This window comes from Balaenoptera musculus, chromosome 3 (assembly GCF_009873245.2).
Source record: "Balaenoptera musculus isolate JJ_BM4_2016_0621 chromosome 3, mBalMus1.pri.v3, whole genome shotgun sequence".
In the NCBI taxonomy this organism is placed as follows: Eukaryota; Metazoa; Chordata; class Mammalia; order Artiodactyla; family Balaenopteridae; genus Balaenoptera; species Balaenoptera musculus.
Window position 1 is genome coordinate 27,385,321 of NC_045787.1, and position 12,743 is coordinate 27,398,063.

A 12,743-nucleotide genomic window follows, 5' to 3' on the forward strand; every position below is an offset into this window, starting at 1 on the left:
GCGGGCTTCAGTAGTTATGGCTCGTGGGCTCAGTAGTTGTGGCTCGTGAGCTCAGAAGTTGTGGCCCACAGGCTCTAGAGAGCAGGCTCAGTAGTTGTGGTGCACGGGCTTAGGCTTCACGGCATGTGGGATCTTCCCGGACCAGGGCTCGAACCCGTGTCCCCTGCATTGGCAGGCAGATTCTTAACCACTGTGCCACCAGGGAAGTCTCATACCCTGTCTTTTTAAACTTGATTGGTTCTTTTGGATCTTAAGATGGGGAAAAGCCAAGGAATGGACTTGAGATGAAGAAGGTAAGGTGCTTAGCACATATGCTTGCCGTTTCGGGTTGATTACTAGGTGTGTACAGGGCAGCTTTTTTGCTTGAGAGATGGACACGTGGTGTGTTTCGACAGAGCTGTTGATACCAGCATTAAAGATTTGGAAACGTACACTAGGAACGGCATTTTAGAGATCATCTTAAAAAATAACCTCAGGGACTTTCCTGGTGGCACAGTGGTTAAGAATGTGCCTGCTAATGCAGGGGACACGGATTCGAGCTCTGGTCCGGAAAGATCCCACATGTCATGGAGCAACTAAGCCCGTGCGCCACAACTACTGAAACTGCGCTCTAGAACCTGTGCTCCGTAACAAGAGAAGCCACTGCACCGAAGAGTAGTCCCCGCTCGCCGTAACTAGAGAAAGCCCGTGCGCAGCAACGAAGACCCAATGCAGCCAAAAAACAAATAAATAAATGAATTAATAAAAAAAATAACCTCAACATGAGGGATAATCACATGGAATTTCTTAGTCCTAGAGTGATTTTTATATTCCAGAGGTAGCTTGTTTTGATTAAGCCCATGCTTTTTAAATGGGATGGATTTAGGGCACGAGGTAACCTTGGGGCTTTCCTTTGGTAGGCTTATCAGAGCATGTGAGCAGCAGATTTGACAGCCCAGATAGTAGTGTTGCCAGAGCCCCGGCCAATTTCGTATCAGTGCTGGTGGCTCTGACTGATTCATGGACCAAGATCGGTCCTGGTTGATGGCAGGTTTTATTTTTAAAGAAGAATGATGTATTTGTTTCTCAAAAGAAATGTCATCCCCGGATAAAGGCAAGTTGTGAATATAGGGAGAGAGATTAATGTTCTTAAGTGTTTTACTTCATGATTATTATGATACAATATCTGAATGGCATTTACAGTTTTAAAAGAATGTGATCATTTTTTGGAGGGAGGAAGTAAGATATTGGAGTATTTTAGAAAAGATTCATTGCCAAAATGAAGCAATTGCTTATGTCTTTTTTTCCCCTCTTACCTTTCCCTCTTCCTTATCATCTGGGGAATCTTTTAACACACCTGCACCTTAGTGAATTCATAAAAGAGATGACATATGTGAAAGCATCTAGCCCATAATTAATGCTTTAGTAAAGTTTGCGTGTGTGTTGACTCATTCATTCATTTATTTATATGTATCTTTACTGAATAAATAAGACACCTAAGATGTGATCATAAAGCAGCTTTGTTTGTGTCCCACTAACACTTTAAAATTTATTCAGTGAAGTGAATCTATCTCTTGCTTCTCGATGAAATCTATAAGTTTTCTGATTAGATTTTTAAAAAATTCTACAGTCAGTTTCAATTGCTAAATACTCTTAGTTTAGAATTTGGAATGCCCGATTTCAAATAAAAATTAAAATTTCAAATTTGATTTAAAAGAAAATATCTTTCCTTTTCTTTCTTTCCCTGCTTTCTCCTGCTCTTCTACTGCCTTCATCTAACGGTCATGTTTTGTTCCCACCACGCCCCCCCAGGGTTGCAGTGGTAAACCGGGGGTTGGAGTGGGGAGATGCGAAGTAAGAGGGATAAGAAATTTCTTACTTGACAGTACATAGCAAGATAGTGCTGTCCTCTCTGAACCTGATAGATGTTTTGAGCTGACTCTCGCTCTTGGGGTCTTTTGGGGGGAATTATGGTTTGGACTGTGTCCTCCTAAAATTCATATGTTGAAGCCCTAACCCCTAGTACTGCGGAATGTGACTGTATTTGGACATAGGGTCTTTAAAGATGTGATTAAGGCAAATAGGGGTATATGGGTGTGGCTGGTGTCCTCATAAGAAGACAGTAGGACACAGACACACAAAGAGGGAAGGCCATGTGAAAACAATGGGAGAAGAAAACCATCTACAATGAGGGAGCGAGGCTTCAGAATAAAATCAAAATCATCCTTGCTATTACCCTGATTTTGGACTTCTGGCCTCCAGAACTGTGAGGATATAGATTTCTGTTGCGTAAGCCACCAGATTGTGCTACTTTGTTATGGCAGCCCTAGCAAACCAGTAGAGGAGGGCTTTGGAGATCCCTCTCCCCTTCCTTGTTCCACTCCTGGACCATCACTGGGGACCCCTCTGATTCCCTCGATGCAGGTGATGTACTCACCTCTGCTTTGTTGCTTCTCTGTCTGGGAATCAGCTTCTCCCTGCTCTCTTCACCCTCTAATCCACTCTGTTAGACAGGATCCACGACAGCTTACTACCGTCTCTCATGAATTGTCTACATCTGGTCTACAGGAGGCGTACATCTGTGCTCAGATAAACTCCAGCGTTCAGGCTGATCACAGCCCAGCAGCCGCTGCTCCTTTTTTTCCCATCCTCACAGCTTAGGCCAGTTTCTCTCCCACCTTTTAGATTTTCCAGGCAAGGATCAGACACCCCTGTCGTCTCTCCAAGGGGTCCTGTAGGCCTTTCTGGTGAGGTTGAGTAGGCGTGATGGGAATCACTGCATAGTTCTCTCTGAAGAAAGATCCTCCCCCATTCTCCACGTGCTCCGATCCTTTTAAACCCCGGATGTGAGTGAAGGTTTGAGAGTCCTGTTACCAGTTTTCAGCTAAATCCTTTGAAAATATGTGTCCTGGACTGGCAGCTTACTTTGGAATGAAATGTCTGTTCTATCTTTGTGCTTCCAATTTGACACTCAGTGCTTGGTCGCTCATCCTTTCTCTCAGCCTCGGTGAACTTCTGCTGAGTGTGGACCGCGCAGAGAGTCCTGCTGAGGTTAGTGGTGAAGACTTGGGCGTGGCTAGGATGGACTTTTTCCTTGTTGAGAAGCTCCCCGACTGGAAGTGGTAGAATCTCATGCAATAATAATAGACGGGGCATGTAGATTTGGGAGAGTCCTTGGCCTGCTTTGTATCAGGCTGATAAAATCTCTATCCTAAGCGCTTGCCCCCAGGATTCTAGTGGATGGTCCTTGCTCTCTGTTGACTCCTACATTCCATTCCTGAAATGGTCAGCTCCCTTGGCTGAGCTCAGCATGTGGTTAGGGAGATGCTGCCGGGGTTGGGGGGTGGGCACAGCCATGAGAGAGGAGAGGCAGGCAGGACGGGAAAAGGAGGGGCAACCTGGTAAGATTCATAGGCCAAATTAGTTGGTGGTTTTGGTTTGTTTGTTTTTTTTTTAACTTCTTAATGTTTTCACATGTAGATGTGAAAACTGACCACGGAGTTTACTCAAACCCCAGTACAGCTAACTCAGTCCATTTGGGACCAAAGAGAGCCTTGCTGAGGTCAAGGGCAAAGTCTAAAGGCTACCCAGGCACCTGACCCGTATCTTTGTCCTACACATTCCTTCAGGAAACACTTACCGATTTTATGCCAATGGCTAGCACCCGAGTAATAAGCAAAATGAAAACTCTACCCTGAAAATCCTCCATTCCAACGTGAACAGCCTGAGATGTACATTTTCAGATTTGTCCAAAATTGGTATTGGGACTCTTGAACCCCTCGCTCACATCCAAGGTCTAAAAGGGTCAGGGTGTGTGGAGATTGGGGTAGGATCTTTGGAGAGAACTGTGCAATGCTTCCCACCATACCTACACAACCTTCTGAGAGAAGCTTCTAGGACTGCTGGCAGAGCTTGGACAGGTGTCTGACCCTTGCCTGGGAAACCTCAGATGGGTATGCCCCATCTTGCGGGAAAGGCCTGATAAGGTGCCCTTTTCTCATCAGCTTGCCCAAATCCTGAGTTTCCTTTATAGCCACTTAGACCCTACCCCTATGGTGAAGACTTCTCTGATGCTGTGAAAGTTCTCTCCAGATAAAGATGTCCCTGATGAGAGAGCCTGTCATGCCATCCAAACTGCTCCTTGGGGAGTTACCTTTTATAGTATTTGTCTTGCCAGATTGAGAGCATTGAGCATTCATAGCTTTTGGTTCAAATTCCATGTTTGTAGGAGAGAGATGATTGAGAAAACAGGTACTTCAGGGGGAAGAGGTAGTAGATGCTGACAAGGCGAGAAGTATTTTAATTTTAGTTTCTTGCATTGGTTCAGTGTCCTCTTCAGTGCTTTGGATTTTAAGTCTGATGTTCTTTTCACTTGGAAGAAAAAATCCTGAAGCCTGTCTGGGGTACACGTTAGTGTTCTGGTGTTACTGAGGATTCCGTGGAGTTACCTCCACAATTCCACTACTGACGGATGAGTTAGAGTGAGGACACTTATTCACTCTGCTCCTCTAATGCTGTGGTGATTCACAGGGAATTGTTTTAAACCACTGCCCTTGAATCCTGGGGTATGGCATCTTGGATGCTAATACATTCCTGTGATTCAGGAAAATGTACATGTGTGTACCACTGCCATCTGCCTTTGCGAGTTCATATCGTTTCTTAGTGGCCATGGGTAACCTGCTAGTTTCTCTCCTAGATTTTAGTGTAGAGGGCTCCCCTCTCACCCCACACAATATTTTGAAAGGTTCAGTCAGTGCTCGAAAATGTTGGTCTATTATATCTACTTATACAATGTCTCTAGATTATCTTTAATGAAGGTGTCAATTATAGGTATGGTATCACTGAGTCTAGAACAGTGGTTCCCAATCTAATTGAGCATCCAAATCACCTGGCAAGTTTAAAAAAAGAAAAATTACAGATTTCTGAGCCTCACCTCTGATTACAGAATCCAAATACCTGGCTGGAGCTCCAAGAGGACCCTTATGTGCTGACATAATTGCCAGCGTTGTCTTATGAAATAATCTTTGCGTCATATGTCGGGGTGGAAGCGGGGGCAGGTGGGAGAAGGAGTGGTTGGAAGATAGAAGACAGGAGCGTTTTTTCCTAACCATTTCAGCTGGGGGTGGCTTACGGTAGAGAAATGGCTAAATAAAGAGAATCTAGGAGCAACCACATGTTAGCACTAAGGGCACTGCTTGTTTAGCCTTTGTTCCTTCGAAGTTCATTTTCAGTCAGTCCAGACGTTTCTAACCTGGAATTTTTTTAACTCTAAGGATCGGAGAGGTAATGGAGATTATTAAGCTTCTGAAAAAAAACAACAGCTTTGTTCAGTCGCATCCTCCTCAACTTGCCCATTTGAATTATACAATTGAATGGCTTTTGGTACGTTCACAGGTTGTGCAGCTATCATGGCAGTAAATGTAGAACATTTTCATCACCCCAAAAGGAAGCTCTGTATCTATTGTAAGCCATTTTTAATACTCAAAGAAGTCTAACTTGTTAGTTCATACTGTAGCCCTATAGGCTAATATCAAGCTTTTTTGATTCAGGCTAGAATTATATCAGATAAGGTAGCTCATGTTAAGCTTTGATTGAGAGTTACATTATTTTTAAAGGGAAAATGGATTAACAAACCCCGTTTGTTGGATCTAGTATTTCAGATGAGAGGGCAGCACGTTTGTGCATCTCTGTCCTACTCCATCCTCCGCGATGGAGTGACGTCACATGATGACGGGTGACGAAGCTGTGTTTCAGTGACTTATTCTGGGTTTGCGCAGGGAGCAAACTGACTAACATTTCTGCTCAGTGGGTAGACATGCTTGAAAGGGGAGAATGTGATTCAAACACCCTTTCCCATATACGTGAAACATTTCATCCTCTTTTTGAACCATTCAAATGAGACTCCCGTGCAATTAATTTGGCTTCACCGCAACTCTTTTGATCTAAGCATCTTGATTAAGTGACTTTTCCAAGGACTGCTAGTAGTGTAGCCTGGCTAAATTGATAGATGTCACTTTATCCAGTCTGGCCTTTGGAAGTTTGAATTTGGGAATTAGAGCTGTAAGATTCCAGCTGACCCAAGGAAGGCAAGTCGCTGATTGACTCGTGGGTCCTCTTGGGGAAGAGGAGGAGGTATCGAGGCAGAGCCCAGCATCATTTCAGGGGCAGGTGACTTCCCCCTAGTCCTGGCTTCCAGGGGTTAGGTTCTTTTTACCAATACTGGGAAAGCTGTGATCTGTTACTAACTTGAATTACCCCCAGCTACAGTTCTTGTTTCTGAAGGTACTATTCTGTGGGTTTCTAGAACTTCTTTACCCTTGACCCCTATCTCTGTCATCCTGGAGTTATGCTCTTGGACCACCCAGCTCTCACACACCCAGAGCCTTGATTCCAGGAAAACATTCACTTCACAGCTAATACCTCCCCCTGGGAATTTTTGGAATTACTTGCTTTATTTACTTAATCCTCTTAATTGTTCGTTTGCATACTTCTCACTGCCATGCTGGGGGGCTGCGGACACAAAGACAAACACCCAAAAAAACTAGCACCACACCCATGAACACCCCCCCTCCCCCACCAACGTGACCTCAAACAAAAATCCGACCCAACTTCGCCTAAGACATTGTGTTCTTGCCTGAAGGAATGCTTTGGGTGGTTCCACCTTGATGGGCTACACAGTTTGTGGATTATCTAAGCCTGGGTTTCTCTTTGCTTCTTTTCCTGCTGCATGGATTTGGCCTCTTTTCTTGGTTATTAGCACTTCACCCAGAGGGTGGAAGGAATTGAACTTAAAGGGCGATTTCCATTTTCTAGCTACTTTTGATGGAGAACCATGAGCCAGTGACAGGTTGGGAACATCTGATTATCATTATTTCTACTCGGATTCATCAACGGTGGTTTGCTTTGACATGAAGAAGGGCTGTTTTATAAACCAGCGCTTTGATAAGGAGAGTTCCTGTTTCACGTACCTTATTTCTAGGTTCTCAAACTTGTATGCCAAATAAATATTCAACCAAGGAGGTCCCTGGGCCCTGCTCCTGAGATTCAATTTCCATTGACTTTTGCATTTAGCAAACTGTCCCCAGGTCCTTCTGATTCAGATTAAGGAGGGGGCCAACCTCCAGAAACAGTCTCAGAGTCTGTACTTTGCTGTTCAGGTATCAGCCCAGCCTTCTCTGTGGTTAAATACGTGGCAGTTAACAAGGTGTAATTACAGTGTGTGTGGTTTCCAAGGCAACACACATTCTGTCACCCCTGCTGAGGCTGGGAAGATTGAAAGGGACCACTGGGAGGCCGCCTAATGGTGTGGCCTGCAGATTAATGTCATTGAGGTGCTTTATGATGACCGGGTTTTCATACTGTTCACCCAAGGGCCCTGCTTAAGGGCAGCAGAATGAAAGTAAACAAACTAGAAGCCAGGGAGCTGCTGGACCACTTCTGGAGGTGTCGATGAAGACCTGAGGAGGGATGAGTCCAGACTTTCAGTTGCTTGCATTTCCCCTGCTCTATTTCCTCAAATCGGTTTAGTCCAGAATGATAAGGATGGTGGAGAAACATGATGACCTTGAAAGGCTTTTGAAAAATAATGGTCGACTGTGGTCAACATCCGACCACCCTTCCTTAGTCCTCAAATGGACAGGACTGTTGATGGTCCCCTGTTCTCACTTTGTCAACTGAGGCTTGAAGTTACATTTCTGGAGCGCTTACTAGGTGATGGGAACTTGCACATAGATTTTTCTGGCCTTTTTGACCTAAACGTGAGGGTTCCACACTGTACATTTTCCAGGTTTAAAGATGGAAAAGATCAAGTTCGTACCATATTTTAGCACAGGAGTTTACTTTTGGGTTTTAGTTTTAAAGCTCTAGGGCAGGGGAAAAGGCATTCAACCATCAGTCTGACTTTGGGGTCTGGTTCTGAATTTTATCACACAGAGGTTTTGGGAATGCAGACAGGTTTCTTCACTTCTCTGAGAAGGCTCTGTCTGGACCTCTGGAAAATGAGGGGCTTAGACCCCTCTGGAAAATGAGGGGCCGAATCTGATGAAAACAGGAACTTTCTTCTCTTAAAAAAAGTACATATATACTGTCACTCCAAAAATTACCTTCACTTTCTAAAGGGACCACAGACCCCTCCTAAATGAGGTGGTTTCTTAAATCTTTTCCAGCTCTGGCTCTGAATCACTGGGTCCCACGACGACCTGGAGGGAGTCTTTCACTGTTTTGAGTGGCTTCCTGAGGAATGAGGTATTCAGTGAGGGAGGTTTTGTTGTTTCTTGCATTTTTCACTCATTGCCCTGTGCATCTAGGAGGGGGAAGAAAAGAAGCCACACTGAGAAAAATAAATAGGGAATGAATGGCATCTGGAATATGAGCTGTTTTCCTTATCATGCTTCACTACTGTGGCCCTTCCAGAGGAGGCTGAGGGTATAACTATAATGTGAAGGGTGTGGAGAGGAGTGAGTTAGGCACGTGGATACTGTATTTTGTGCAGTGACAGGTCAGCAGTTACTTAAGCTGTTCCTACTTTGAATGGGAAGTTGGGATAAAATTTAAAGTTTCGGTTAACTTGAAAATGTCAGAAGATTCCAGGTAGTATCACGAATGGGAATAACATATGTTCTTTACCACTTCCCAGCCCTTAACCCTGACCACCTTCCTGACTCAACCCCAGTCGCCTACCCATGGCCCGAAGTCCTAATCCATTCAGGAGGGAGTATCTACAGTGTTTGTTTGGAAACCTAGATACTTAATTTCTTCTTTTCTTCCTCTGGTTAGGTGCTGAAAGTCTCCTCTAGAGCTCTGGAAGGCTGAATGGACTAAACATGAAGAGCTTGAAAGCCAAGTTCAGGAAGAGTGACGTAAGTGGTCTGGCTGTTCCCCCCACGTTCCTGGGGCTGCAGCAAGCAACACCCTCCCTCGAACCGTGATAAGGTGCTGGGTTAATCAACTACAGAAGCCAGAAGCGCTCCGGGGCCCAGCTCAGGGTGGCTTTTGTGAACGGTGTGTTCTAGGTTCCTTGCTCTTTGTGTGTATAGCTTCCGAAAATGACTTTTTTTTTTTTTTACTCCTGGCATCTGTGCCTTGGAGAGAAAGGAACAGTCAAATTAAACATCTTTTTTCCCCCCCTTGATTCTCTATAAAGTGCCAGAGTATTCCTTTTAAAATTCTAATGAGATTACTGCTCAAACCCTCCCCCCTCCACCCACCGGCTCTGCATCTCACTTGGAATAAAAGCTAAAGTCCTTAAAACAACCTACCAGTCCTCATACCGGCTGAAATTAAACATCTTAACAAAAAGAATCAGTCAAATGCCTCAGCGTCGTTAAAGTCCCCCCAGATCTGATTCATGATGTCATTTTTAGAGGAAGCTAGTCTCATGAAAGTGGTTAGGAATTACGTGTTAGCAAGGTTTGTCTTGGCGTTTAGAAAACTTTTAAATTCTGTTAGGCTCTTGTGGTGAAACAGCAATATCTATTGCTGCCTGCACCTTTATTCCCCCAGCATTCCTGGGGTTCTTCCTCATTTGTTATTCATCATAAAAGACTGGATTGGAGGAACCAGTTATGATGTCAGAATTACGAGACAAAGTCTCCCAGAGGAGAAAATGGAGAAAGACAACATAGCAGCGGGATTATACGTGATGCTATTGTAACAAAAGGTCACCTCGTAAACCCTGCCGAGGTTCCAGTCTTGTACTAGCTGCACTCCAGATGCTTGGAGCAGAATGGTTGAATGGGAGCAATTCATGGAAGGGTGTGAGATGGAAGCTCAGATGTGTCACCCTCCTACTGGGTTTGCTTGGCTGTCATTTTACATTAGGTAATTAAAGGTGAACCTGGATTTTACTTCTGTGCCATGAATTATATGACAGCTTGGTACAGCCGCATTTTTGCAATAAGTGGAGGCGGTGTCTTTTATGGCTAACATCACACGCACACGCACACACACGCACACACGCACACCCACACACACCTCCTTTTGGCTGAAGCTTATCTCCTGAGGCTGCATCATGACATGTAACTTACTGCCCTGATAAGGCCCAGACCAGATGAGATGCTTGTGGGATGATTGCAGAATCTTGTCGTGCTGAAAGGAAGTTAGAGCTAGAAAGGGTTTTTAGGAAAAAGCGGGCCTCACCTTCTCATTCTTCAGGTAAGTTAACTACAACTCAGAGAATGTGAAGAGACTTGGCCGAAGTCGTCCACCTAGCCTTTGGCCGGAGTGAGAGCTTTGGTCATCTGACTTCCTTCACCCCTTGCACCTGCCACTCCCCAGAGAAACCCCCTTCCACCTCCTCATTTGCTGGCCCAATGATGCTACAACCTGCAGACCTCATTGGACTTTCAGTTAAGAAGGGAAAGGCAATTAAATGGAAAATGTTGCCCAGTCGAGCAGATACGGGTTTGTAAATTGTGTGACCAGGTTAACAAATACCTTTTCCATTCCAAGGGAATTTGGGCAGCTTCCATTTGCACAAGTTGAGATTGTTTTAGCAAAATTTAATCAGTCTCGAATTCCATGATATATGAACAGGGGCAGGGGGAAATGATAGGAGCGTACACTTTTGGTTTAAAAATTAAAAACTGGTGGCCTTAGGGAGGGTGTTGCTGGAATCTAGTTTTTAAAATAAAAACTGAAATATTTCCATGATTTAGGGAAAAAAGTCACAGGAATAACACTATTAAAAGCGTCTGAGATTTGGCCGCAGAAAGGCCGTGGTTTTGGCAGTTAGTACAAAGGGAAAAAACGTTAGAGGAGCACGCTTGGGGGAGGAGAGCAAAAGAAATTGGTATTATGGGGCCAGACAGTATCAGATGGCTCCCCAATTTCATCCCAGATTGCTTCCCCGAGTGCCATCACTGTACTGTGAGATGGAGGGAATAAAAGCAAGAAAGAAAACCGTTTCAAACCCCAGCTTGAAGAGCTAACCATTATGAAGTATTTACTATATGTCAGACACTATGCCAGGCTCATTACGTGAACTTCATTTAATCTTGCCACAGACCTGACGTGGTAGGTATTATTGTCAGGCTGATTTTCCAGATGAAGAAACTGAGACCCAGGGAGCTCCAGTCCCTCGCCTGGGCCTGGGTTCTTCTAGCTCAAAGTTGTATAGCCAGTTTTTGTGCCAAAGTAGCCTGATTCCAGAGCCCAGGTTTCCTGAAAGAGGAAATTTGGATGGAGGTTTGATTTTATGAAACAGAACAGTCCAGGCAGTAGCTTGGAAAAGCGACCTTGGATCTAGGTCTGTGGCCTTGGGCAAGTCTCTTCCCTTCCCTGAACCGCCAGGTTTCTCACCTGAAAAGCAGAGAAAATAGTATTAGCCTCACGAAGTTGTTGTGAAGGTTAATATGCTGGTGCCTGTAAGGCACACATCTTAGGCCTGGCACTCAGGAGATGCTTGGTAAATCTTTCTTCCTCTTAATCAGAAACCCACGCTATAGTTCAGAGGACTTCAGCGCTGTGGTTGGCAGACAGGTTCAGACTCACTACAAGCTTGCCTTGGGAGGGTTCCTGCCTCCTGCTTGGGTATCGTGAGGGGTCTTCAGAGCTCAAGCCTGGGCAGTGAGGGCCTCCTCTCTCTCTTACAACACGTATTTCTCCATTTAAGCAGTAGATTTGAGATGAAAACGATACCAGAGTGATTGTAACATGAAAGAAGTAACTAGAGTTCTCTCAATTCTGTTATTCTACGTGACCATTGGGAATTCTTATTTGTGTCTAAAATTTAAAATAGTCAAATAGGGCAAACAGCAAAGTAATATTTTTGTTGGTGCCAACTTTATTTCATGTGTGAAATATTTTACTGACTTTGAATATTTTTAAAATTGAAAATTATTTTAAAATTGCTCATTTAATTGCTAATTAAAAGTAAACAATGAGTCAATAGTATAATTATGGTTTTAAAAACAGAAATCCACGATGAAAAAAGTAGGCTGAAAAGTGTATGTGGTCTGGAGGACAGAATAATCTGCTAACACTTAGCTGCCTCTGAGGAGGGATACAGAGCTAAGAGTGGGTGCGGGAGGGAGCTTTGCTTTTCACTGGGTGCCGTGGGGTTTGCATTTTTTGGTATATGTGTATGCACCCACGTGTACCACTTACTACAAGGAAAACAAGTTTTAAACGGTTTATATTCAGTTCAATGAGCCAGACTATAATCTTCTTTACCTGAAGTGAGTGGTCTCTCTCAAAGAACAACCCTAAAGCCTCAGCCATCAAATGTTCCTGCTTGTCTTTGTGTGAGGCTGAAAGGAGAATGGGAAACAAAGGGCCCTTTGTGTTTCTGGGGGGGGGTAGGAAGAAGAGGGGCAGCAGATCATGTTCGGGCTCTCGTAAAGAGAAGGCAGGTGACCCGCGGGCATGATCATGTTTCAGCCAGCCTGTGTCTGGGAGGTCTGCAGCCAGATGAGTTTGTGGCCACTGAGAGCAAATCCCAGGAGTGAGAAAGGACAAGTGTGGCCCAAAGGAGCCCCCCCGTGGATGGCCTGAAGGTCATTGTGCTGCACCAAGACCATCAGGCAGGTAGAGATTTCCTCCGGGTGTCCTTTTCTGGAACACTTGATTCAGACAGCTGCTAAGTCAAGGGTGGGTTTTTGTGTGTGACCTAGGGGAATGAGCCCGATTCCCTGGGCTGTGGTTAGATACTGTCCTTGTCTCCTTGCTTTAATCCCTAAACATAATTGTGAGCCTGCAGTTAATCCACAGAGGCCAAAGAAATCCTAACGTGGATGACATTTTCCAGTTCCCATTTCTAATTTGAT

General features: G+C 44.5%; 1 protein-coding gene across 3 annotated transcripts in view; it reads left to right on the top strand.

Moving 5' to 3' along the window:
- Positions 1-12,743, top strand: part of RAI14 (retinoic acid induced 14) — a 149,907-nt gene that overhangs the window by 23,147 nt on the left and 114,017 nt on the right. For all 3 annotated transcript variants that reach the window (XM_036845762.1, XM_036845763.1, XM_036845768.1), the window contains exon 2: positions 8,755-8,837. In XM_036845762.1, the coding sequence (XP_036701657.1) occupies positions 8,802-8,837 (36 nt within the window). In that variant the 5' untranslated portion in view covers positions 8,755-8,801. The remainder of the gene's footprint in view (positions 1-8,754; positions 8,838-12,743) is intronic.